This window comes from Erpetoichthys calabaricus, chromosome 15, assembly GCF_900747795.2.
Source record: "Erpetoichthys calabaricus chromosome 15, fErpCal1.3, whole genome shotgun sequence".
NCBI lineage: Eukaryota > Metazoa > Chordata > Cladistia > Polypteriformes > Polypteridae > Erpetoichthys > Erpetoichthys calabaricus.
In genome coordinates this window covers 27,074,732-27,100,598 of record NC_041408.2, presented here as the reverse complement: position 1 = coordinate 27,100,598, position 25,867 = coordinate 27,074,732, and the positions used below count along the sequence as shown (strand labels likewise).

At 44.0% G+C, this 25,867-nt stretch overlaps 1 protein-coding gene across 4 annotated transcripts in view; it reads right to left on the bottom strand.

Annotated features, from left to right (window-relative positions):
• macrod2 (mono-ADP ribosylhydrolase 2) overlaps positions 1 to 25,867 on the bottom strand; it is a 1,343,630-nt gene that overhangs the window by 20,841 nt on the left and 1,296,922 nt on the right. For 3 of the 4 annotated variants that reach the window (XM_028820323.2, XM_051919692.1, XM_028820325.2), the window contains 5 exons: positions 15,848 to 15,919; positions 15,303 to 15,356; positions 13,962 to 14,051; positions 12,023 to 12,106; positions 3,469 to 3,531 (listed from right to left, as the gene is read on the bottom strand). In XM_028820323.2, the coding sequence (XP_028676156.1) occupies positions 3,469 to 3,531; positions 12,023 to 12,106; positions 13,962 to 14,051; positions 15,303 to 15,356; positions 15,848 to 15,919 (363 nt within the window). The remainder of the gene's footprint in view (positions 1 to 3,468; positions 3,532 to 12,022; positions 12,107 to 13,961; positions 14,052 to 15,302; positions 15,357 to 15,847; positions 15,920 to 25,867) is intronic. The other variant, XM_028820324.2, reaches the window with a different exon arrangement.

Genomic DNA, 25,867 nt, shown 5'->3' with positions numbered 1-25,867 from the left:
TCATCACTGGCTGATGACCCTCAGGGGTCAGTGTTGGGGTCTTGGAACATTAAAAAAAAATTGACAAGAAGAGGCTATGTAGTCCAACCACGCTTGCCAATCCTATTCACTTAATTCCTCCAAAATATCATCAAGTCGCTGCTCGCTTTAATATACATAAATGTGTAGCAGTGCTACTTTATAAGAACTGCATCTCCCAGCAGTCCTTGCTGGGGCTGCTGGGGTCAAAGGTGGCCACAGGTAGTTAAAAGGAGGGCAGAGGGCAAAAAGGAGGGAAAAAAAGTTTGTTTTGTTTTGTTGCGATTATTTGTCGTCTCTGCCTGCTGTTATTGGAACTCTAATCTTTTTGTCCTGGACTGTATTCGTTTGTTGGGGTCTGGATTGTCTGTCTACCTGTGCACTGAGAACTGTGTTGGATTATTTGGTTTTCCGGAAGAGTGGAGCGCTCCTGAATCAACCATCTGATTTCATCCACATCATCAGTAACTACCGGTAGGACTGTATTTTTCCTTCTCCTTTTCAACATACAGATCGCTGGACTTAACTTGGTCACTTTTCATCTTCATCCTGTTTGGTATATATGGACTTTGCTGTGTGGTGTTTGTGTTTATATGTAATATTGCCGAAGGGGTCAGGGGTGGTATTACTATTTTCATTAATTATTTCAGGTCATTATATTTGTAATTGTTTGCCTTTCCCAGTGTGCTTTATTGTCTCTGTTGTGAGTGTGTGTGGGTCGATCCAAGGCTGGGGACGTTCCTGGGATCTCTTCTATTAAAATAAATAAATCACCGTCATTTTTGACGGTGTGAATCTTAGCAGCCCCTGACCGCTACAGATGTTATGGACAAGACTAGGTGGTATTTTGTGTAGGTGGGTACAGAATTGGTCTCAAACACAGGAAGCAGAGGGTGATGCACCATTGGCTGATGTCCAGCAGGGGTCAGTGCTGGGGCCGCGGCTGTTTTTAATGTACATACAAGAAATGATTTGGATAGGAATAGAAATCACACGCTGGTTACATTTGCAGATGATACCAGGATAGGTGGATCGGCAGATGATCTCAAATGCAATGAATCATTACAGAGGATCTTGGACAGCATACAAGCTTGGGCTGACATGTGGCAAATGAAAGTTAATATAAGTAAATGTAAAGTAATACACGTAGGAAGTAAAAATGTTAGACTTAAATACACAATGGGAGGTCTGAAAATCAAGCATACACCTTATGAGAAGGATTTAGCTGTCTAAATCCACACAATGTACAGAAGCCATCAAGGAGGCTAATAAAATGTTAGATTATATAACATCACGATGTCAAGGGAGTCTATGATTAAATTATATAACCCACTGGAGTCCTGTGTGCAGTTTTGGTCTCCAGATTACAAAAAAGAAGAGCGACAAGGCTGATTCCAGGACGGCAATATACGAGTCACAAGATGTGCCTGACTTGAACCTGTTCACTTGAAACTGTTGGAGATTAAGTGGCCTCACGCTAGAAGTGTTAAAAGCTATGAAAGGTGGATGCCAGGCATTACTTTAAAATACACCCCACAACTAGAACACGGGGACACGGTTGGGAACTCATTAAGGGCAAATTTCCTACAAATGTTACAAGATATTTCGTCACGCAAAGAACCACAGGCCCAAAGAATAAATTACAGAGTAGAGGGGTGGAGAGCAGGACTTTAAGGACCTTCAGATCTCGACTTGATGTTATTTTGGACAAGTTAGGTGAACAGGATGAACAAACTTGTTGGGCTGAATGGCCACTTCTCGTCACAATTGTTCTAATGTTCTACATCAGTTTCTCACAGAATGACAAAGTAAAATAATGAAAACAAAAAGTAAGAATGTATAGGATGAAGAAAAAGCAGCTAGTGTAACACAATAATAATGCAGTAAAAATGACATTTGTTTTGTACATGAAAGAATAACATTTCATAGGCAGGTTGTACGAGTGCACAGCTTGCTGAATTCCTAGACCAAACCAACATACTGAGAACTTCATGGCCTCCTACAAAGGTGGGGAGGTGCCCAAGGAGTACCCCATGCAGCCTGGGTTGTGGATTAGGCCACACACTTCCATGATGAGCCCAGCAGCCCAAGGTTTATTAGAAGAGCTATTGATGTATGCTTGATGTACTACCATGCCACAGGTAGGCTATGTAGTGGGCAGAGGGCACACAGACAACATGCATATGTCCCTGGGTACCACACAGCAGCACCTGCATGAGTGACAAGCAGTAGGGTGGGCCCTATGGAGCATTTTAATGTCCATTAAGGCTCTCTTTCACTCACTGACCCAGCTACCCCAGCAATGGTGCCTGCTGGGCATGTGACCTTAATTTCAAAATGGGGAAGGGGCGACACCTGTGAATACAGATTTTTAAAAGTAGGGTAGGTGAGGTGGTTGCATGAAGTTTTTATAGACTCTGTAGCCATGTTGTGTTAACCATAACCCTAAGCTTATCCATACCCAACTTTAAAAAGTTAACAGCAGTGAACATCTCCAGGGGGTGTCGTTTGGCATTACATAATAAAAACTGCCAGGGACAAGTCCTTGTTGCCCCAGCCTCCGTTCTCCTCCTTTTCATGAGGCAGATGGCTCTTCTATCACACCCAGTGTGGTGTTTTTTATGATTTCCATCTCCTCTCTGACATGAAAAGAAATACGCCGAGGAAATGCGTCCAGAGTCCTCCGCTCCCATCAGCTCTCGTGTGCAGTGACCCTGGCACCGCGCTTTTATTAAGTGCCAGCAAATTGACTTTCCACATAATTGACCACCAAATGTAAACACACAGCAGCGGCGTATTTGTTATCCACCACAGACTGTAGGCATAAAGTCATCATTCATGTGTAAAATGATGAAAAAAAGAATTTCTGTGGCCGCAGTGCCAGGAAAAGGGAAGCCTCGGTAGCAATAAGGGAGCATGGAGGGCCTTTTCTGACGCAGGCTTCCTGACGTTAGCTTAGCGCCCAGAAGCAGCAGTGAGGCACAGACAGCCTGTGTGCAGGGATGCAGCTTTGTGTCATACCAGGATGCATGGCTCACTGTCACACACACCTCAGGGCAGATGGACTGGGGAGATCAGCACTTCAGTGCATCTGCCATTATACAATCACCACCCACCTCTGGACAAGCCATTTGAAATGGCCACAATCAGGCTGGGCAGGCACCACCACACTTTAGTGATGTGCCCCCATCAACTTTCTTGGGCTGCCTGCATTAGCGGTGTCTCTGTAAAAAACTGATTCAGAACCTCAGGGGCACACGCCCGTGGGTCCAAAGTGGTCGTAGTCCACCTCCTCCTGTACTACTGCACGTGACATAAGCTCACAACCCCGCATCTCTTGTGCCACTTCAGACTTTGCTACGCTTCTTCCCAACATGGAACAAAGAAAACAGCCATGTCATGTGACCTTCTACTTTCATGCTTTGCTATTTTCATTAAAAATCTCCTTACCGTCTGCTGGACCCTCTTGTTTCCAAGTGTCTTTGGGATGCTCTTCAGGCCCCAGTGCAGAATCTAGAAGGGGGACAAAGAGCACAAAGTTTTAGCAATAAGTAGTAAAGAAAAAACAATCCTATGAAGATGAGCAAGAAGCATCTCCACTGTAGGAACAGCAGGGTCTTCTTCAGCCCCCTAACCTTCCCCACCTGCTGGTGTCTGCTTCCATCCATGTAATGTAGCTGACCATGTCCCACTCACTAACACAGACTGGACAAAGCCAGTCACGCCAACTTGCCTTAAATGTAGCGCCTTCGACATGACTTTGCAACTAGACAGAGGATGCAAGGCGCTGCTGATCAAAGGGCTGCCATCAAAGCGCCGCACAAATTGGGCCCGCATGGCACTTTCTTAGGAGGCCTGCCCTAAAATAGTTGCTTTGATGTTGTGACGAGGAAGGCAGAGGTGAACAGATAATGAATGGTGCACACAATGCCCCTCCATTACCGGCTGAATAAGAGAGGCTTGTTTGCGTCAAGTCCATTAGGTGACATGAGGCGCTCACCGCCTGCTGTTAACTTCCATTCTCTCACACCGGCAGCTCTCTCCTCAACATGCTGGCTTCAATTTGTCAAAAGCAAAGAGGGAGCAAGAGAGGCAGACAAATGACTGAAAAGCCACTTTTAATCCCCACACCCATTTCTCGATTTCTCGACAGAAAGAGAGACTACCACCAAGAGCACAGTTCAGCTCTGCTATGTGACGACGCCTGCCCCGCAGGTGACACACGTGCAGGCTGCTTCACAACTCTTTACTAAAATGGGCTCCCGAAAATGGAAATTCCACCATGCAAAAGAGGGGCTCATATATAACTTCACAAAGTTTCCATGGTAAGTCCATGAGGCAAGGGGCTTCACCAAGCAGGGCTGAGGAGGTGGACTCCTATTCAGTACATGCACCATTATCTCCGCTTCCAGATTACGTATGGGAGCAGGGATAGCATCAGGTGTTACTTAATATATGCCCAGCTTTGCCCTCCTTATATTTTTGTATCACCTGTCACCCCTTTCTAAGGAGAAATCAGATGACACAGTCAGTGAATAATCTCTATATATAATCTTCATTTGGATCTTGATCTTTGTTTGTCCGCGAATGAATTAGAAGAAGAAGCACTAGATGGCAGTAGAGAGACAGCTAAAACATAGGCATTGCATTAAGAATCTCCTCCAGGCTTATACTACTGAAGACCATAGTACTCCAGTCACACCTCAAAACACAGACATTCAAACTAAACAAATTGTTGTGCTTTAAATTAACTAATCTTTATATATAATCTTTATTTGGATCTTGATCTTTGTTTGTCTGCGAATTCCATGCATGCGTAGACCACCTTCCAGTTTAGTACGTTATTGTTACTCACGGATGTCAACAATATGCCGGAATAACGAAAGGGGTGGTGGACAGTGTTACACTGGTTAGCTCCTGAGGCCTGGTTAGAGAATGAGATTGCCGAAGATAAAAGGTACGTGCCTACGTAACATATGAATGAAAGAAAGACAGTGGGTAAAATGAATGACAACATAACAGCACGTTCCGGAAATTATTATTGTTACGTTGTAGCCGGCAAGTGCTGCGCGTCTCACAGTTGTACCGTGGCTTGCTCACATGTCAGTGAAGTGATCCCTATTTATGCTTTAAAGAGCTTGGATACCTATGTGTCCCCCTTTTATAACCATTGCTCCTTGTATATTGCCTTACTCTTTGGATTGCCACAAAGCAACCTGCGAGATTGGAGAAACTTTGAGAAGAGATCGTGAGAGGAAACGACAGCATCGTGAAAACGAGACAAACTGTGAACAGAGAGAAGCAGAAATACTCCTACACCACCACATAATTACTGTTCAGACAGTGATTCCGAGTAGGCCGTTCCTATCGAATCAATGTCCAAGGGTTTTGTTTTGTAATTTTGTTTCCCTTATAAAAAACTAGGGGGCTCCGCCCCCTGCTCGCTTCGCTCGCCAACCCCTGGCGTTGGATAGTGTGCAGCTTTGGATGATGCGCATAGAAATAACAAATAGAGTGTTTGGCATATATTAATGTTTTATTGGAATATTTCTTTGTATATAACATTAGTAGTAAAGATGGTGTCTTGTCCTTGAATGAGTCTTCCGTGGCATGGATCATTTATAATTTTAACTCTAACGTCAGATGAACGTCGAACACGTGAGAAGGCAACATTGCGTTGGAATGTAGGTGTGTTGTTTTTATCAGGACGTAAATGTAGAACAATATCTCTGTGAAATGGAGGCTCACCATCTTTACTTTGAAAGACAATTGCCACTTCATTAAAGACGGGCAGATTGTATCGTCTTGGATCTTGTTCTTTGTCCTTTATCAAGACCAAAGCAATTGTAGTTGCCGCTATACCTTTTGCATTTGCTTTTGTATTTGCCTCCTTTTCAACTTCATGTAGCATTTTTATAGACTTAGCTAATGGGTGATTGTTTATGACATGAGTGACGTTTCTCATTATAAGCTCTGTGCATTGTTTGTTTTCAGGAAGGTTCATGCGTTGATAGATTGCCTCATCTGGATCTAGGATGTAGATTTGTGCATATTTGCGTTGTTGATTTGTTTCAGGGTGCACTGTTCCAATGCGATGCAATATTTGTCCACATATGCGAAAGCAGTATGGGCCATTGCCTTTTGGTGGCCTGATATGTACTCCAGTAGATGCAAAAGCAAATGAACTATTGTAGGATCTAATGCAGTTCATAAAGTTTTTACTTTCAGGCACATCGTTAGTTAGAAGCTTCTTTAGATATTCAGGATATGAATGTAAAGGAGGCAGTCTAATCTGACCTTTTTGACAACAACGTGTAAATTCATTATTTGTATTGCCAGTTGTTTCTTCTGTGAAGTTAAGTGAATGACAATGATTGCAAATGACATTCATTAATCCCAAAGAATTTTCCTCAATAGTGGATTCCTTATTGAAGGCGTTTTCAGCCATTTGGTGTAAGCGTTTAACAGGTGTGTGGCGTCGATGTCCGCGACGGGCATGTTTTGCTTTTTGCGTTTGATTGCCTTTTTGTTGCATGTCCATTATTTGTGACGCGCAATTTTTTTCTTTTTTTTTATTCGCCTCCGCTTTGCGCAAAGTCCGTTTCAGTCTACGTTGTGCATTGTTTGTATCGAGCCTTGTCCGTTTTTGTATGTCGGTCATTTGAGCTTGGTGCTTTTCGCGTCTTGCTTCTTTTTTTTCTGTCAGTTCATTTGCGCGTTGTTCACGTCTCCGTTCATTTATTCTGTCTCTTCGCTCCCTTTTTTGTATGTCTGATACGCGAGCTCTTTCGGTTTGAAATTGTGCTTCTTTCGATGCAGCACTTTGACACGCACGCTGAATGCGTCTACGTGCATTGTGTCAGTCCATTTGGGCACGTTCCCGTTATCCTTTCCGAATCGTTTTGTACCCGTGACCGTGGATTCATGACTTGTTTCTTTCTCAGCATGCGAAATATGGATAAGTAATAAGGAGGATCGCAGTCACTGTTAATATGTTTCCTTTTCTGCAGTTGAACGGTTAATAGTGCTTTATTGAAAGGACATCCACCTATGCTGACACGTATGCCGACACCTATGCTGCCTAGTGTGAAGGTGTCAACGTTCACTTTAGAATATGAGGCTTTGGGTGTCACTTCTTATGGATGTGTGGGGGGGATTGTTTGTTGCGCGAGCGTCTTCTTTCTTTTTGTGTTCCTGTGTCTTGTTTGAATCCCCCTCTTTGTGTGTGTCCCGTCCGTTGCTTGTAGGGTCTGTGGGGTGGTTTTGTGTTCTTTTTTTTTGTCTTCCATGGGCTTGTTGAATCCCCCTCTTGGTGTGTGTCCCATCCGGTGCATGTAGGGGGGGGGGGGGGGTGTGGTCGTGCCTTGCTGTTGTGCGCTCGTATGTTCTTTTTTTTTGGTGTCTCTAGTTTCGTGTGCAATGTGTTTCATGCTTTCCCCGCGTTTGACTACTTTTTTATGTGCCTTTTCCTTTTTTCGGTGCGTGCTCACTCCTTGTTTCTGTGGTCTTGTCCGCCTCTCGCGGCCCCTCATCCGCCTCTCTCGCCCTCTTTTGTCCACCTTTCTCGGCTCCTCAGCCGACTCTCGCGGACTCTTTTTGCGCCTGCGCAGTACGTCTTTTTGCAGCTACGGCCCATGGCCGGATGTGCCTGCGTCCATCATCCGGTTTAGCATTCTCGGTTAGTAATATGGATCATAATGCTGTGTGATGAAGGGCCCACTTCATGACTGGCAGCCGCGTTTAAACAGGGAGCCCTTCACAGACAACTTTAACACGCACAACGTGGTTGGGCGCACATGGCTAGTACATAATAATGCACTTGTGTGTGCTCGCGCATTGTGCCTTTCAGTCTCCACTAAAGCCCTTAGCCATCATGTGTTTTAAATGTTTGCAATTTTGCCTCGGCCCACTGTTTCTGAATTCTTTTTCAGGCTCCCTGTAGTTTTTTCACTACCTGACACTGCCTTAAACTTACGGACTACAAAGTGCCATATTTTAATTTTCACAAACTTCTTTTTTTTTTAATTACTCCCATTTCAGATATTCAGATTGCCCTCCTGAATCCTTCAATAACATACAACTTATTCAGGCTGCAAATAAAGTTTCATTTACTGCCAATATGCCGTGCAGGAAATGATTTTTTTGCATTGTTCCATATATCTTTCTATATTATTTACTGTGAATATGTAATATATATATTGCCATCATAGAACAATGGATTTCCATAGCCTTGCCTAAAATGGCAATGGTTTGACAATGTGCCGAGTTGTGTACTTCAAGTTTCTAAATTTCCAGTCTGCAGGATCACCACTTGCTCTCGAGCTGTCATTTCTTATCTGTGGTGCAGTATAGATAGACAGATACTTTATTAACCCCAAGGGGAAATTCACATACTCTAGCAGCAGCATACTGATAAAAAACAATATTAAATTAAAGAGTGATAACAATGAGGGTATAACAGACAATAAGTTTGTATAATGTTAACGTTTACCCCCCCGGGTGGAATTGAAGAGTCGCATAGTGTGGGGGAGGAACGATCTTCTCAGTCTGTCAGCTTGGACAGGTCTGTGTTCAGTCAGAGCAGCTCAAGATGAACTGCGGCTCACTTACGACACACTCCGACAGCTCTGTTCAATTAACACATCATTTTAATTTATGACTTAAAAATACACCTTTACGTTCATTAAATGCACTATATAGTATAGAAGTATACTTTTGTAGAGTGACTTCAGAACATTTATTTAAAGGAATTCCACAGCAACCTTTCTCCTCTTCCTCACCAAGTCACTTCTTCTACTATGAGTTCAATCACTTTGAAAGCACAGTTTTTAAGCTTATTTTTTCTGTTGTTTATTATTTTTATTATTATTCTGACAATGCCATTTTGTTTTCTTGTTTTGGTACGATCACCGCCATTTTGTGTTGATCTTTGTATGACCATGGCCATATTGTTTATGATGTTATGCTGAGTTCACATGCTATTGGATAGACACTAAATATGAGTTTTCAAGTTGGAAATTTCACAAGTTGAACAACTTGGAGAAAACAAAGCTACCCAAATTATCCACATTGTGATGTAACATTAACCTTTCATCTTAGTCAATTGTGTAAAATAAAAAACCGAACCTGGTCTGCCAGAAATTACATATTTTGGTTAAACTGCATTGCAGCAAAGTTATTACATTAGATAAGAATAAATAAATAAGCTTTATTGATACCAAGAGGAAATTAAGATGCATATAGCAGCAAAAAACATTAAAAACAAAGATACAGACTCACAGGACAAATAATACAATCAGTCGATAGACAGATAGTGTCACACACGTGTGCATGGGAGGTAGCTAAAGGGCTTGGATGAGAATAATTCCGAGCCAGACCAGGAGGTGGCGGAGTGCACAGACTCTTTCTCTCGTTTTTCTAAAGACCGTTCACAGGAACTTCCACCTGGCCCCTTTGATATCACTTCTGGGTTTGAGCCTATGGATGAAGACCCTTCCGGTTCTTGCCCCTTTGATGTCACTTCCTATACCGACCTTTAAAACCGCCACCTTTCCTCCATCCCCTCAGTCCTGTTCTGGACTCCAGTCTGTACATATCAGTACAAACCTTTAAAACATTTTTGCAGCCAGGGAATAATATACGGAAGGCTGCTCCAAACCATTCTGTGGCGTAGATGGCAGGATAATGAATTTCCTGAAGAAACAGAACCTGGACCATAAACATAACCAGGTAGGAAAGTACCGTGGCCGAGTTTCTGAGTGGAGAGGAGAGACCTGGTGCAGGCTCAGCTCCCATTACACTTAACCGGGAAGACTAAGCAAGACGGGGTGTGTTCGGGAGGGGCTCACAGGATTGGGCTGCTGCAGATGGGGGTGGCGAAAGGGGCTTATTATGCTCTCTCGGAGGAGAGTGCCCGCCTCCCTGTTAAGTTAGAGCCCTTATATCTACCTAGGGGTGCCCCAGACTGGCAGGTGAGAAAAATAAGAAAGTGGGGATTTGACCCAGGGTGGCCGACCCACAAGCAAGCCTCGTCATTATGGGCAAAGATAGGGCAGTGATTACAGCCACATGAAAACAGTGCCCTCCAAATAGTGGAGCAGGTGGCCTGCTACAGTACCTACTCCATGGTTTCACCCAGCCGGTCTGGGATAAAGAGTTTCATAATATGAAAGAACTCATTGAAATGCTAGGATGGCCTCACATTCTGAGGGAGCAGAACCGTCTCTTAGTTGAACCCAAACGGAGTACGTCCCAAAAATTAGCCCCCATCTACACCCCAACCCCCAAGGCGCAACAACCCGGAGCCTGTGCTGACGTCCCCGGATTTGCGGGCGCGCAAACTGCTTGGGGACAAGGAGGAATGTAGGTGAAATGGGAGGAAGGGTTGGTGTGCTCTGACAAATCCTTTAATTATCCCGCATACAGGGGTGATAGTTGTAAATGGGTTAAAAACGAGTGCCTTATTTGATTCCGGCAGCAACATTTCCATTGTTGCCTGCCGCTTTGTGCTACCGGGATAGTGGTTAAAAGTCAAGACCAGTCTAACCTGCATCCACAGAAAAATCCGCTGGTACAGGTCCGCCACTTGTATCATCAGATGCGAAGGATCGCTAAAGAAATTAGCCGTAGCAGTCCTTCCAAATCCACCATTCCCAGTGATATTAGGGCGGGACTGGTCTAACATTAAAAGCGGTTGGTCACATTCCACTCCTGAATCAAATTTGGGCCCGATTATACATGCCTCCCATGCGCACATGTGTGACGATAGATAGATAGATAGATAGATAGATAGATAGATAGATAGATAGATAGATAGATAGATAGATAGATAGATAGATAGATAGATAGATAGTGTGGCCATCAGGGGGCACTCCATCTCCCCAAACCCAACACAGACAGGCCTGGACATAAGTGTAAAATGAATAAAGAGTTTTTGTGTTAAACTCTTCTTGGGCAAGTGTTTCCCACCACAGCACAATTAAGCACAACTCTTTGTCTTCTTCTGCTCCTCAACCACATTCCAGCACAAAGAAACTTTCACATCACAGAGAGCAATAGAAGAACTCCCAGCACCTCACAGATGGGACAGCTTCTAAGCTGCATACCGAGCCCTTCTGTGCTTGCTATGTCATGATGAACTCTCTCCCAGAACCTTCTCCTTCCATGCTGCTAGCCAGCTATAGCTGAACATTGCAGGGCAGACAACCTACACTGCTAGCCAGCATGCCTGACATTCCTGTTAAAACAGTGAGAAATCCAGGGAGGAAATGCCACCTCCTTGCCACCAGAGGGCATAATGCCAGAAGAGACTAGAGTGGGCTGACCGTTTAGCACAGCAGGCAGCTGGTGAACTGCCATGAAAACCTGATTCTTTAAGAACAACTGAAGGCTCAGGGGAGCAGGGATATCAGAAGCCTCTACAAGGAGTTTTGGCCTGATATCAGCCTTTGCCTCTGGAAGCAAGACTGGGGGGGTTTGGCTGAATTTTGACCCCAAGAGGGGTTTTAAAGACACTTCTTGGCCAGAACAGATAAGATGGGAGAAATGCTCAGCGGAGAGAAATAACAGACAGGAGACGAATGGAGTGCTTGTTTGGAATGTTAAAGTGGGCAAGTGGGGGGGTAGCTCTACCAGTTCAAGACTTTTAATAGCTGGGTCAAGAGGGTGAGCAGGTTTCATGCTCTTCTCTTTTTACTCTATTTTTTTTCTTGTAACACTTCACTTATCACTCCTTTGAGTGTTTTGTGTATTAAAAGTTTGTATTCACTTTTTCTTGATGGTGTTTTTGTGTTTGTAGAGGGATGTCTTGAGGGCCACAACCTATCAAACGCCATCAGCTAGCTTCCTCACACTCTTCTGCTTTCCTTGTTGGAAACTCTCGGTGTTTCTAGTCAAGTAACCAATAGTCCTAGTGCACTGGAGTGGCGCTTGGACTTGCACAGTGCCTGCCCTGAAAGCTTTAAGAGAAGCCAGTGGCTGCTGAATGAATTTTTATCGATCTTACCGTCACTCGGATGCACAGCTGCCTCCTTTTCATTCTCCATTAACTGAGAGGCTACTTCATCCTTCTCGCGATTGCCCTTGCTTTCTGTTAACATACAAAAAGAAAAAAACGGAAGGCCATCTTAAAAGTTGTGCACACTCCGATCTGATGACCCATTCTTGATCTGCCTGACCCTTTCAACATACAGCACATGCCAACACTCACAAATACCTACAGTGCCTTCCATAACATTTGGGACAAAGGCACATTTCACTTTGATTTACTCCTCTGCTCCATTGTTTAAAATTACTAATCTGACAATTCAGACGTAATTAAAGTGCACATTGCAGACGTTCATTTAAGGGGATTTGCACACATTTCAATCACATTATACTTTTTCTACACAGTCCCCACACCTCAGGGCACCATAATGTTTGGGACAATTGCGGTCACAGGTGGGTTTCATTGCTTCATAAGATAACTCGGCTTACTTTTACCCTTTGGAGTTTGTATTTGCCGTTATTCGACATGAGGACAAGAGCTGTGCCAGTGAAAGTCAAAGAAGCCATTATGAGGATGAAAAACAAGAATAAAACCATTCGAGACACCAGTTAAACCTTAGGATGACCTAAGTCAACTGTCTGGGATATCATGAAGGAGAAAGAACACACTGGTGAGCTCAGTAATCACAAAGGGACTGGTAGGCCAAGGAAGACCTCCACTGCTGACGACAGGAGAATTCTCAGTATGGTCAAGAAAAAGCCCCAAACGCCTGTCTAATGGATCAGAAAGTCTTCAGGAGGGCAGATATGGAAACAGATCTTGTGGACATGACAAAGATGAATCTGATCAGAATGATGGCAAGAACAATGTGTTCAGACCAAAAGGAACTGCCCGAGATCCAAAGGAGACAACTTCATCTGTTAAACATGGTGGTGGGGGTGTTATGGCTTGGGCATGTATGGCCTGGCACACTTCTCTTCATTGGTGGAGCTTCATCCTACAACAAGATAATGATCTGCTGAGGCAACAGAAGAGTTTTTCAAAAAAGCTAAAAATTGGAAAATTCTTAAATGCCAAAGCTAATCACCTGATTTAAATCCAAGTGAGCAGGCCTTCCATATGCTGAAGAGAAAACGGAAGTGGAAAAGCCCCCCAAAACAAGCAGGAGCGGAAAATGGCTGCATTAGAGGCTTGGCAGAGCATCACTAGAGAAGATCCTCAGCACCTGGTGATGTCTATGAATTGCAGACTTCAAGCAGTCACTGCATGTGAGGGACATGCGACAAAGAACTATATATGACAGCGGCTTTAACAGACCTGCCATTGCGGTGTCCTGAAATGTAGAAGAAGTGTTGTGTGACTGAAATGTGTACAAATGCCCTTAAATGAAAGTCTGCAGTGTGCACTTTACTCACGTCTGAATTGTTTGATTTGAAATTTTAAACTGTGGAGCAGAGGAGGAAATCGCTAGATAATGTGTCTTTGTCCCAAACATTATGGAGGGCACCGTATACGAAACTGACACCCACAAACACACATGTGCCTGCACATCAACACTTGAGCACACAGAGCCATTTAGTCAGACTCCCATGACACACACACACCTGTGTACAAATGCACATGCCAACAAAGGTGCATATATCGTACTTAAAACACGTACATTTTGGAAGTGATGGACCATTTTTTCCCCAACTAGCTTTTCTGGATGTCTTCCTGTCCCAACTAGCAGGTTCTATTGCTCAAGTATTACACACACATTGATGGATGGCGGTGAAACAGACACCTTTGTCCTGTGGCATCTCCCTCCCTTCTTCCCAAAAACTGACTGTACAATGTGTGCAAGTCCTGCACATAATTCAACATCTCCTCAACATGAGGCAGATCTCTTTGTCCCCTCCAAGCCTTACAATTCACTTTAGAGCAGCAGTGACGCTCTGCAGGGCTGGTTATGGCCTACCTTCTCTGTCTTGGCCGTTGTTCACTTGGGCGGTGTCCTCTTCACTCTCTTCTTTATTCTCTGTCTCATTCAGGTTGACCTTCTCCTGACCTGCATTCAAATGTTACACATTAGATGACATGGGCCATGGACTGTTGGAGAAGAGCAAGTAAAATCAACTTTAGATCATCACGGACACTCACGCTGAGCCGATTCACGTTCTAATTTGCATTTATATGAAGACTGGAAGCGTAAAGGTTGGCTGTGAAATGTTGAAGTTCCAACTCCATGTGCTATAAAGAGTGAGCCACCAAACCAGTGTGAAATATTTGTGTGCAGGGTGTGACATGCATTCAATTCAATGCACTGTGCTCTTCACCGAGTGCAGGTTCAGAGTGCTGTGTAATGGGCTCGCAGTCAAAATACAATTAAAAACTTTACAAACCACATAATGCCCATGTTAAATCGGCAGGGTGCATTATGTGCAGACTGAAGACTCTTGAAGTACGTTTGATCCAGCATCTGTCTGCCTAACGTCAAACCTGCCAGTAGTGCACCATCCTTCACATCCAGTTGCAGTTCTCGCCATGAGAGTTCTGGGAAAGCTGCTAAATGTAGGAGTGACAAATGTATTTAGAACAGCAGAAAATCAACGCAAGGGTGAATTGAGAGCAAAATCACGAAAACGTGTGGCTAATGCGAGGCCAGCCGATAAAAAGTATGCAGGCAGTCTGGAGACAAGCGGGCAGCTGATAAGAATGCAGAATGCATTTCTGACTGGCAGATGAAATCTGCACGCCCGCACGCCAAGCTGTTTTTATTTCATCTTTCACAATGCACTTGCTTTAAGGAGTCATGGAAATCACAGAAGGCGCCTTGGACATTTTCATGGGGATCTAAGTGTCATATATGAAAAAGGTCAAGGCTATTCACTGGTAAAATTGCTTTATCGTACCCGTGGAGATACAGCAGCCTCCCCCCCCAGACAGCACACAAAGGTTTATTGCTCCTGTGAGAAAGTCAATGCAATATGCATCTGTAAAATACGAGGGTTGAATGTTGCAACCAATTGAGAAATTATCAAAAAATTACAATGTATGAGGGTGACGGGAGCATGGAAGAGTAAAGCGGAGCGGAGCGGAGGTCGGTGAAGGCAGTAATGAGACAGGAGGAGCTGATGGAAGAGACAAATGTGCACTGCTCAATCGCAGTCTTGATGACGTCTACGCGGAGTCACATACTGTAAGGGCACCCCTGAAAGGTGACTGGCTGCAGAATGGATTTCAGGATCCATATAAACCTTGTTTGTTCTTGAATTAACTTTTCAAATGAGAGATGATGAAAGGTAGCATCAGGTCTTACCTAAATCCTGGCTCTCCATTTCGATGTCTGCAGTATCACTTTGGTCCTCCTCACCTAGAGGGGAGAAAGCACAATGAGTCTTGTGGGGAAGACAGTAAGGTTGCACATGATGGCCACGTTCGGGTGCACTCATGCTGATCCAGTGGGTTTAGTTTACAGCCTAAGCTTTATAATACAGTAGGTACGGTTTGAGGGAAATAAGGGTAAGGCTGCAATTTACACCCCTTCCAGGATGGGACAGCTACACCATACAAAAGATCTAATGAGAGAAGAGCAAAACAACAGATAACCAAGCAGAAGCCTCTGGGTATTATGGGTAGGTTTTGCTCTGTTTGTATGAAGGAAGGTTGTCACATGGTGCTCTGGGACATCATGGACTCTTGTCAACTGCAAAAAGAAGACTGCCACTCCATTTGAGACAGCGGAGTTGTCTTCCAAGCATGTATGACAAGCTCTGCTGATTCTCCAAAGGGTTTGCTTTCAAAACCCCCAGAAACATCAGAGCACACCATTTATAACATATGGGGAGGAATGAAAAGGGTTACCTTTCAGACTTTCCACTTGTTTGTTTTCACGATTACTGTGTCCTCCCTCTTCTTCTTCTTCAGTTTCACCTTCTGAGAAATGAACACACAGAAATGAGAATTTTTAAAAAGGACGGAAGTGAATAGGACGTGGATAGGTGTAGCAGTACTACAGTCAGTAAGAACTGCATCTCCCAGCAGTCCATGCAGGGGCTGTCAGGGTCAAAGGTTGTCAAATGAGGCTAAAAGGAGGACAGGTGACCAAAAAGAGAAAAAGTTGTTTTGTTGTTGTAAGTTGTGTGTTGCATTTATCTGACGTACTGCCTGCTGTTAATGGAGCTTATTTAACCATCGTGTCCTGGAGTGTATTCGTTTGTTGGGATCTCGATCGTCTGGCTACCTGTATACTGAGGACTGTATTTGGATTCATTGGCTATCCCGCAAGAAAAGGAGTGCTCCTGAAACATCCATCCGACTTCCTCCTACCGGTAGGGCTGTGTTTTCCTTCACCCTTTCAACATACAGATCGCTGGACTTTACTCCGTCACCTCTCATATCATCCGGTTTGGTTTTTACATGGACTTTGCTGTCCGAAGGGGTCAGGGGTGGTATTATTGTTTTCATTTAGTTAATTTAATTGCATTATATACTTAATTGCTTAATGTTCCCAGTGCGCTTCATTTGGTCTCTGTTGTGAGTGTGTGTGGGTCGATCCAAGGCTGGGGACGTCCCTGGGATCTCCTCTATTAAAATAAATAATTCACCGTCATTTTTGACGGTGTGAATCTTAGCGGCCCCTGACCGCTACATAGGAGTCTTTGGTACTTTGGATCTGGTCCTCACTGAAAAGTGCTAGTCACAAATAATCCGAATTGGACTGATGAACAAAATCTGCATCCACATTCAGCCCCATATGTCACCAGGAGAAACCAGTGACAACCAGAAAAGGACAGCCCAGATCAGACAGATCAGATCAGGCAAGAGACCGAAAAAACTTGAATAGAAGGCAGGAAGGACCCAAAAGACAGAAAAGCAAACCTGACCGGCGCAGATCAGAGGAGACGTGACCAGTGCAAAGAGACGCGCGCAGGACAAAGTTAACAAATTGGGGGAAAATGACACCAGAAGACAGCAAAGCAATCATACAGGTAGACATTAACAGAGGAGAACACACAAAAACAATTCAGTAGAAACAAAACCAAACTAGAAACCAGCAAGGAGCACCAGACCAAGACAAGGCAGGTGAACTGAAACCAAACAAATGGAAAGCAGTGAAAGCCACCCAGAAGAGAACACGAGACGAGAGAAATGAACAGAAATCAAATGCAATCAGACCTCGCTGGGAAAGAGAAGACCAGATAATGGACTCGGATTGATAGGACTAGCTGCATGGCGGTAGCTCTCTGTATAGTTTGAGACTGTTGATAGCTCAGTCTATCGGAAATATGTGTGAAGGACAATCTCTCCACAAAGGGGTCTGTAAAAACCTCGGATGCACTCTCATTCAGAAACTGACAACAGCATCTTGAACATTTTGCCAGGTAGTCATTTTCCACTCCTGCATTTCCAACAGAAAGAATTAGATAAGCTGAAGCATGTTTACTATATAAAATAAGAACTTTGAAGAAAGTGAGCTTCCTGAGCACTTCCAGCTTCCTGTCTTCCATCTACGTTAGGCTGCCTGACAGACACTTGGCAGAGCCCTATTGCCCACTTCAGTACCACAGACAGCGCCCATCTCACGCTTAGCATTTCAGAGCTGGTAAATGGTTTTACTATCTAGTACCTGTTATTATTAATTTTATTCTCATTCTCAAACGTGCTTAATGGAGCCCAAGCCTTTTCCAACAGGATTAATGAAGAATCCAAACCTGGATGGGCACGTCAGTCCATTAGGGGCTTAAACAAACGCACAACCACAGGGGGTTAAAGTGGACTTGCCCTTAAACTTAACATGCACGTCTTGGGGATGTGAGCAGAAAACTCCCAACAAAACCCACACATGGGGAGAACATACACACTCTACATTTGCTTAATCGCTCTTACTATTTTTAAAATAGAATTCTCTTATATCCTGTAGTGGCCACGGCTATGCCTGCACTGCAACGTACACCATATGTTCAGGAAAATGGTGTGAAGAAAACATTTATTTGGGCTCATAGCAAGAGAGACACTACTTCTGCTTTTGTATTAACGCTGTGTGAATTAAAAATAAAACTGGGAAACAGTACCACCCCTGCTGGGACCGCGGGAGGTCAAGGGGAGGCTTTGGATTTATTCTTTAAAATGGTGAACTTCCTGCACATCCAGTCACAACACTAATGCCAGTTTGGCCAACACATTGTGACACTTTCAGGTGACTGAACTGGGAGTTCAGGGTCTCGCTGAAGCTCTTCTCAAAAAGTTCATATAATAACAAGAAGAAGAAGAAGAAATGTGCAAATTGGTATTTGTTATCAGATGTCTTAACAGAGAATACAGTTTCTGTTTCACGTAGACTTCAAAAAACAATTTGTTTCATTACAGATTTCTTATATTATCCACTACTAGCTGTGTAAGCCTGTGATGGTCCTAAAAACTATTGAAATCATCAAAAAAAAATTGAAATGTAGAGATGTCAGATAATTGACAGGAACTACTCAGGGCATCTCTCTGCTAGGAGGATTTGTTTTGCCGATGTGCTCACATCGCTTGTGCATTAGCGGTGGGAGAAAAAGTAAAAGGGATACCGGTCTGCCGATGTTAGCGGCTAAGCGACTTTGTCTTTCTTCTGAGGTTTCATTTTGCTGACATGCTGGCCTCACTTGTGTTATTAGCGGCTAATCGAGTTTTCTGTTTCCTCAGAGGCCCTTACCCCGACTCCACCTCTCACTTCTGGGCAGGACAGACACACGCACCCCCACGTGTAGACGTTTACATATAAGATGAGACGTTGGAAAGGTTTTTGCTCTCCAGTTGTCACCACAGGTAAGTCTTTACTTGATTCTGTTGTCAACTGGCCACAGGCTAACAGTTAATTCATCATCATGTCTTATCACGCCACTGCTGTATCCAGATAAGAGTGGCGTCATTAGCATCCTTAAGATCTCCACCGGTGCACGTAGGGCCTCAGGAACATTCACAGAGAATGTGGTCCATTGTTTGGGTGGGCTCACCACAGGGTTAATGAACGAATCAATTAATAGACTGACACTGCTGGCCTACATTTATGTACAGTAAATCACTTTCATTTTTTTTCTTGTGGGTTTAAAGAAATCTATGTCTTTAGGTGTACTACTTGTGTATTTAATAATTTGTAAAATTTATACTTGCATTTTACATGAAAATTTGTCACAATGCTACTGCACTAGTGAGGAGCACAATACAGAAGAAAAAAAAAGGTTGAAATTTTGTTTCTTATATCTTCCAGTGTAAGACGTTACAATCATCAGGCGTTTCCGGAATCAGCTACACCAAAATAACTAAAAGGGTGAGTGGGCCACAAATGAAACACAAGCCAGACCAGGACACCTCGCCCCAAACTCAAAAGGCACAGGTCCAATATGGGCTGAAGGTTTTCAAAAATACTCTGGGGGAGAGAATGACCATTTACCTCTGCCTTAATGGGTAAAAGCAAACTTGGTTCCTTTAGTTATCAAGAATTTATTTAAACAATCAAAAGAGAAGCACAAAGGGCAAGTTAGGGAAAAAAGAGCAAATGTAAGGCAGAAAGGGTTTGCCTAACAAAAGAAACCCAAAAAGAAAACAGCGAGTCCAAAATCCAGAAACAGTGCAAAACCTACCCGGAAAGCAGAGGTCTGAACAATACTCACAATCCATGGACCCTGCTTCTCCGAAGGACCTCAGCCAAATAAACTTCAGAGACAGAATATAAACTTCATACAGTATATACTGATCACAAATATACTCTCTATATAATACATAAACACAGAATAAGGAAACAATACAATACTAACAGAGACAAAAACAATCTAGAAACGGCAAAATGAAAATCAATATTAGAAAACTAACAAAAACTTTAGAATAAAGGAAACATACTTGACTCAAGGATCAAACATAACAACCAGTCTGTTATGCAGGCCTGAGACGCTCTGATCTTAGGTAGCTGATGTCTTCACCATAACATCATCATCAATATGAGCAGAAGCCTAATGGCAGTACTCTAATGGCCATTGTTCTCTTCAGCTGCTTAAAGAGTATCCCTTATAAGAACTCGTCTGCCATCATGACATCCATCCATCAAATTACCTGAGTCTGCTTTTTCCAAGAAAGGGTTGGGAATGAGGTAAACACTATCCTGGCAGTGCTGCCCCTGAAACATCCATATCAGGGCAAGTTAATGTTGCCAAATAAAGTTCACTTACAGAAAGCCCCATGGGGACTGGGAGAGAACATGCAAACAAACATAGACACCACTGTGCTGCCTTGACGTTAAGAGGCAACTAAACATTCTTGGACCAGCTTAGTCCAATTCACGAGGGGTTTAGGAGAGGACATCTGGAACAATCTTTAGGTCTATCCTGACTGCTCTCAGCTGTATGTGTCTATCAGACTACAGGAGACTGTGGTGCTGGAGGGGTTGGTTCTCTCAGAATGCTTTGAGGCGCATGAGCTCAAGCGCGTGCAGAAGGAACTCCGAGTCCAACTCAGGGCGGCGAAGGAGCAGTACAGGAGAAAGCTGGAGCAGAAGTTGCAGAATAACAGTATGAAGGAAGTGTGGGATGGGATGAAGATCATCACTGGCTGCAGCTCGAAGCGGGGTACCACCATTGAGAGAGACGTGAAGAGAGCAAACCAAATGAACAACTTTTTTAACAGGTTTGACCACCCTAACCCACTCTCACTCTCACCTCGGAGTACTGCACCCTCCACACATCCTTCTGCTGATACCAGCATAGGAAAAACATCCCCACCCATAATAACAACAGCGCAAGTGAGCAGAGAGCTGAGGAGACTTCGTGCCAGCAAAGCAGCGGGTCCAGATGGAGTATCGCCACGACTGCTGAAGGTCTGTGCATCGGAGCTGGGGGGTCCTCTACAGCGCATCTTCAACCTGAGCCTGGAACAGGGGAGAGTCCCGAGGCTTTGGAAAACATCTTGTATCACCCCAGTCCCAAAGGTATCACGTCCTAGTGAGCTGAATGACTTTCGGCCTGTTGCTCTGACATCACATGTGATGAAGACCATGAAGAGGCTGCTGCTTCACCACCTTAGGCCACAGGTTCAACACGCCCTTGACCCTCTGCAGTTTGCATATCAGGAGAAGGTGGGAGCGGAAGATGCCATCATCTATATGCTACACCGATCCCTCTCTCACTTGGACAGAGGCAGTGGTGCTGTAAGAATTATGTTTCTAGACTTCTCTAGCGCCTTCAACACAATCCAACCTCTGCTCCTTAGGCACAAGCTGACAGAGATGGGATTAGATTCATACCTAGTGGCATGGATCGTGGACTATCTTAAAGACAGACTTCAGTATGAGTGTCTTGGGAACTGCACGTCTGACATTGTGGTCAGCAACACAGGAGCGCCACAAGGGACTGTACTTTCTCCGGTCCTGTTCAGCCTATATACATCGGACTTCCAATACAACTCGGAGTCCTGCCATGTGCAAAAGTTCGCTGATGACACTGCTATCGTGGGCTGTATCAGGAATGGGCTGGAGGAGGAGTATAGGGACCTAATCAATGACTTTGTTAAATGGTCCGACTCAAACCACCTACACCTGAACACCAGCAAAACCAAGGAGCTGGTGGTGGATTTTAGGAGGCCCAGACCCCTCATAGACCCAGTGATCATCAAAGGTGACTGTGTGCAGATGGTGCAGACCTATAAATATCTGGGAGTGCAGCTGGATGATAAATTAGACTGGACTGCCAATACTGATGCGCTGTGCAAGAGAGGACAAAGCCGGTTATACTTCCTTAGAAGGCTGGCTTCCTTCAACATCTGCAATAAGATGCTGCAGATGTTCTATCAAACAGTTGTGGCGAGCGCCCTCTTCTACGCAGTGGTGTGCTGGGGAGGCAGCATTAAGAGGAAAGACGCCTCACGCCTGGACAAACTGGTGAGGAAGGCAGGCTCTATTGTTGGCATGGAGCTGGACAGTTTAACATCTGTGGCAGAGCGAAGGGCGCTCAGCAGGCTCCTATCAATTATGGAGAATCCACTGCATCCACTAAATAATGTCATCTCCAGACAGAAGAGCAGCTTCAGCGACAGACTGCTGTCACTGTCCTGCTCCACAGACAGATTGAGGAGATCGTTCCTCCCCCAAACTATGCGACTCTTTAATTCCACCAGGGGGGGTAAACGTTAATATTTAACATTATACATAGTTATTGTCTGTTTTTTTTTTTCACCTGTATTATTATCATTCTTTAATTTAATATTATTTATTGTATCAGTATGCTGCTGCTGAAGAATGTGAATTTCCCATTGGGATTAATAAAGTATCTATCTATCTATCTATCTATCTATCTATCTATCTATCTATCTATCTATCTATCTATCTATCTATCTATCTATCTATCTATCTATCTATCTATCTATCTATCTATCTATCTATGTACCAAGTGGAGTTACAATTCTAACATTTGAGATTTTCTGTTAACATAGCTTAGTACATGATTTAGTGGTTACTGGTAATAAAGAGGTTCTGTTAAGTTTTGAGGTGGGTTTGTCTTGTCCCATTAACACATTGCTGTATTGGTGACTGGGGCTAAATTAAAAAATGGCGTAACTTAAATGCTGCCAGTAGTAGTGGCCATTTATACTTTAACTGTGTTTACACAACTGCTAAAAATCAAAACAATTAACACCAAGTGGGACTCGGGCTCAAAATTCTGTGCCATTACGGCTAACCAAGAGTTAGACTTGGGGTGGCGCGTAATTATCCGCTGAGCCTGAATAGTGCTCAGGGCAGTATTCTGCTGCCATCTAGTGGAAGAAATAACATCATACAGAAAAAAAATCATGAATATTGCTTTGCAATTTGCCCCTAAGGTAACTCATCAATATTCATGAGTGGGGCGGGACCCCCAAATAAAAACACAATGGCAAACGAAAAGCTGTAAAGGCAGTTGCAGAACGAACTGAAATGGAACCATTGCTCGAATCGAGAGATAGCAACGACATTGTGAATTAATCATCACACATTGATTAGGAAACTGAAGCAATAAGACAAGGGGCGCAATGATCAAGCAGATCGACGCTGACATTCTTCCCTTTCCTGTGTAAACAATAGAAAAAAAAAATTATAAGAAAAGTGCACTTCTACTGTCCAGTGTGTTGTTGACGGTCTCAAAACATATCACACAAAGGACTTGTACTTACCGTAATCTACATCAGTGGACCCTAGGCAGGATTTTCCTACTGTTTTGATGTTGACATATTGCTTTTTACAGGTTTCTTTTACATATAACACAAGGCAGGAACAGGTCAATCAATGTGCAGCAAAATGAACGTCCAGTTAGTAGATGCAGTGCTGCATAGCATTCTGGGATGTCCAACCCCTCCAATGCCACATATTTTCCCCTTTTGTGTCTATAATTGAGTTTCATTGAGTCAGAATTTTTGTCTGACAACTACTTGTTCTTAATTGTGTAAAAACCCCCATAAAAACCTGTTATCGCGTAAGCAACAATATTCTGCCACATGTCTAAGCCACGTCCTTAGCTTTGCTGAGTCCAATGGGAATTCAGGTGTTATCACTCACACAGATCCTCACATTACTACAATACAAGAGGCCCAAGTCATCAAGCTGAGAAACGCACAATAATTGAGGTGGTCTCTCTTACCAGGCTGAAGTTTGTTATTCATTTAAAGAAAGCAGAACTGATTACTGCAGTGCTTTCCAAAGAGGCTGTTCAACATGGTCTATTACGACTCCTCGGTTAATTAAAAACCCTGCCCAAATCACAAGGCAGGAACACAACTCTTTATAAACCAGCAAGCCCGCGATTCCCGAAAGAATCGCAAATCCAAGAATGGCAATCACCTCATGGAGGGTGGGTGCGTCCTGGGAAATGTCATTTAATTAAATAAACATATTTGTACTAAAGCGGTTTCTTTTTGGAGCTGTGACTCATGTGGTTGTGGGTGTTTCAGAAGCGCGTTGTAGGCGCCTTGTTTCCATCAGGACGTAAATGCATGACAATATCGCGGTGAAACGGAGGCTCACCGTCATCACTTTGAAACACAATTGCCACTTCATTAACGATGGGAACATTGTATCGTCTCGGATCCCGTTCTTTGTCCTTTATTAGCACTACGGCAATTGTAGTTGGTGCCACACCGTCCGCCTCTGCTTTTGCATTGGCTTCTCTTTCAACCTCATGTAGCATTTTCATAGAGTTTGCTAATGGGTGATTGCTTATGACTTCAGCTACGTTTCTCATTATTAGCTCTGTGGTTGATATACTGCGTCCTACAGATGTAACACGTACATTTGGGCACATTTGCGGTGGTGATTTGGCTCAGGGTGCACTGTTCCAATCCGTTGCAATATTTGTCAAGATACGCGAAAGCAGTATGGGCCATTCCCAGGGGGGAAGCTGGTGCGTGATGAAATCATGGAGGGTGGGTGCGTCCTGGGACAGTTCATTTCAACGCGCTTCTGTTATTGTTTTTCTTCATGCAGTCTCGTTTTTGTTTTTTTATGGCTGTGTCGTCGTATATGCGGTGGTGTGGTCGGTCGCGTCCAGGCGGCTGTACTCCCTGGCGTGCACGCTTTACCTCAGGTTTAGTTCACAGGTCGTAGGCATGGTAAAGTTTCCATTTAATTCAATAATCCCATTTGAACTAAAGTGGTTTCTTTGTGTGGGCGCCATCGTTCATTGTTTTTATCCATGTTGTTTGGGCGCCACCTACTGACTCTGGTTTGAACTAAAGCGGTTTGTGTGTGAGACGGAGCGTTCGTTTATTGTTTTTTTCCATCTGGTGTCGTATCTGTGTTTTCTGTGGCTGGACTGTTAATAATGTATTACTGTAATACTGTAATGTGATTCAAATATGCTGTGTAGTCTGGACGTCTGGGGATTCCGTACTGTAATACAGTAATGTGATTCACATATGCGCTGAATCGTTTCGTTTTTGTTTTCTCCGTGGCTGTGTTGTTAGCTATGGGCTCAGATTTGTATTTCCGTTAGTTGAGCTGTTTCGTTTTTGAGCCGTGACTCCTTTGCCTGGGAGCTGTTTCGTGCGCTTCATTGTCTAGCGGGTGTGTTTTCTGTGGCTGTGTCGTTAGCTATGGGCGGGCTCGTTGCAGTGGCGATCACACTGGTAGGCGTGTTTTCTGGGGCTGTGTCATTAGCTAAGGGTGGGCTCGTTACAGTGCCGCCCTGCGCCATGCGTCCATAACCTTCTCGTTTCGTTTTTGTGTTCTCCGTGGCTGTGTTGTTAGCTATGGGCTCAGATTTGTATTTCCGTTAGTTGAGCTGTTTCGTTTTTGAGCCGTGACTCCTTTGCCTGGGAGCTGTTTCGTGCGCTTCATTGTCTAGCGGGTGTGTTTTCTGTGGCTGTGTCGTTAGCTATGGGCGGGCTCGTTGCAGTGGCGATCACACTGGTAGGCGTGTTTTCTGGGGCTGTGTCATTAGCTAAGGGTGGGCTCGTTACAGTGCCGCCCTGCGCCATGCGTCCATAACCTTCTCGTTTCGTTTTTGTGTTCTCCGTGGCTGTGTTGTTAGCTATGGGCTCAGATTTGTATTTCCGTTAGTTGAGCTGTTTCGTTTTTGAGCCGTGACTACTTTGCCTGGGAGCTGTTTCGTGCGCTTCATTTGTCTAGCGGGTGTGTTTTCTGTGGCTGTGTCGTTAGCTATGGGCAGGCTCGTTGCAGTGCGGCAGTGCGCGTGCGCTTCGATATGCCCTGCGTCCATAACCTTTGGTTAGTAATATGGATGGCTGTAGATGCTTCCAGTTATGTTTAGCAGCAACTTTAAAATCCTCCATTTGGCATACTGAGTTGTAAGTGGCTTAGCCTTCCCACCCCCCCCCCCCACTGCCCCCAACAGTGAGATTACAAGATGCTGACCTTCTTATCAT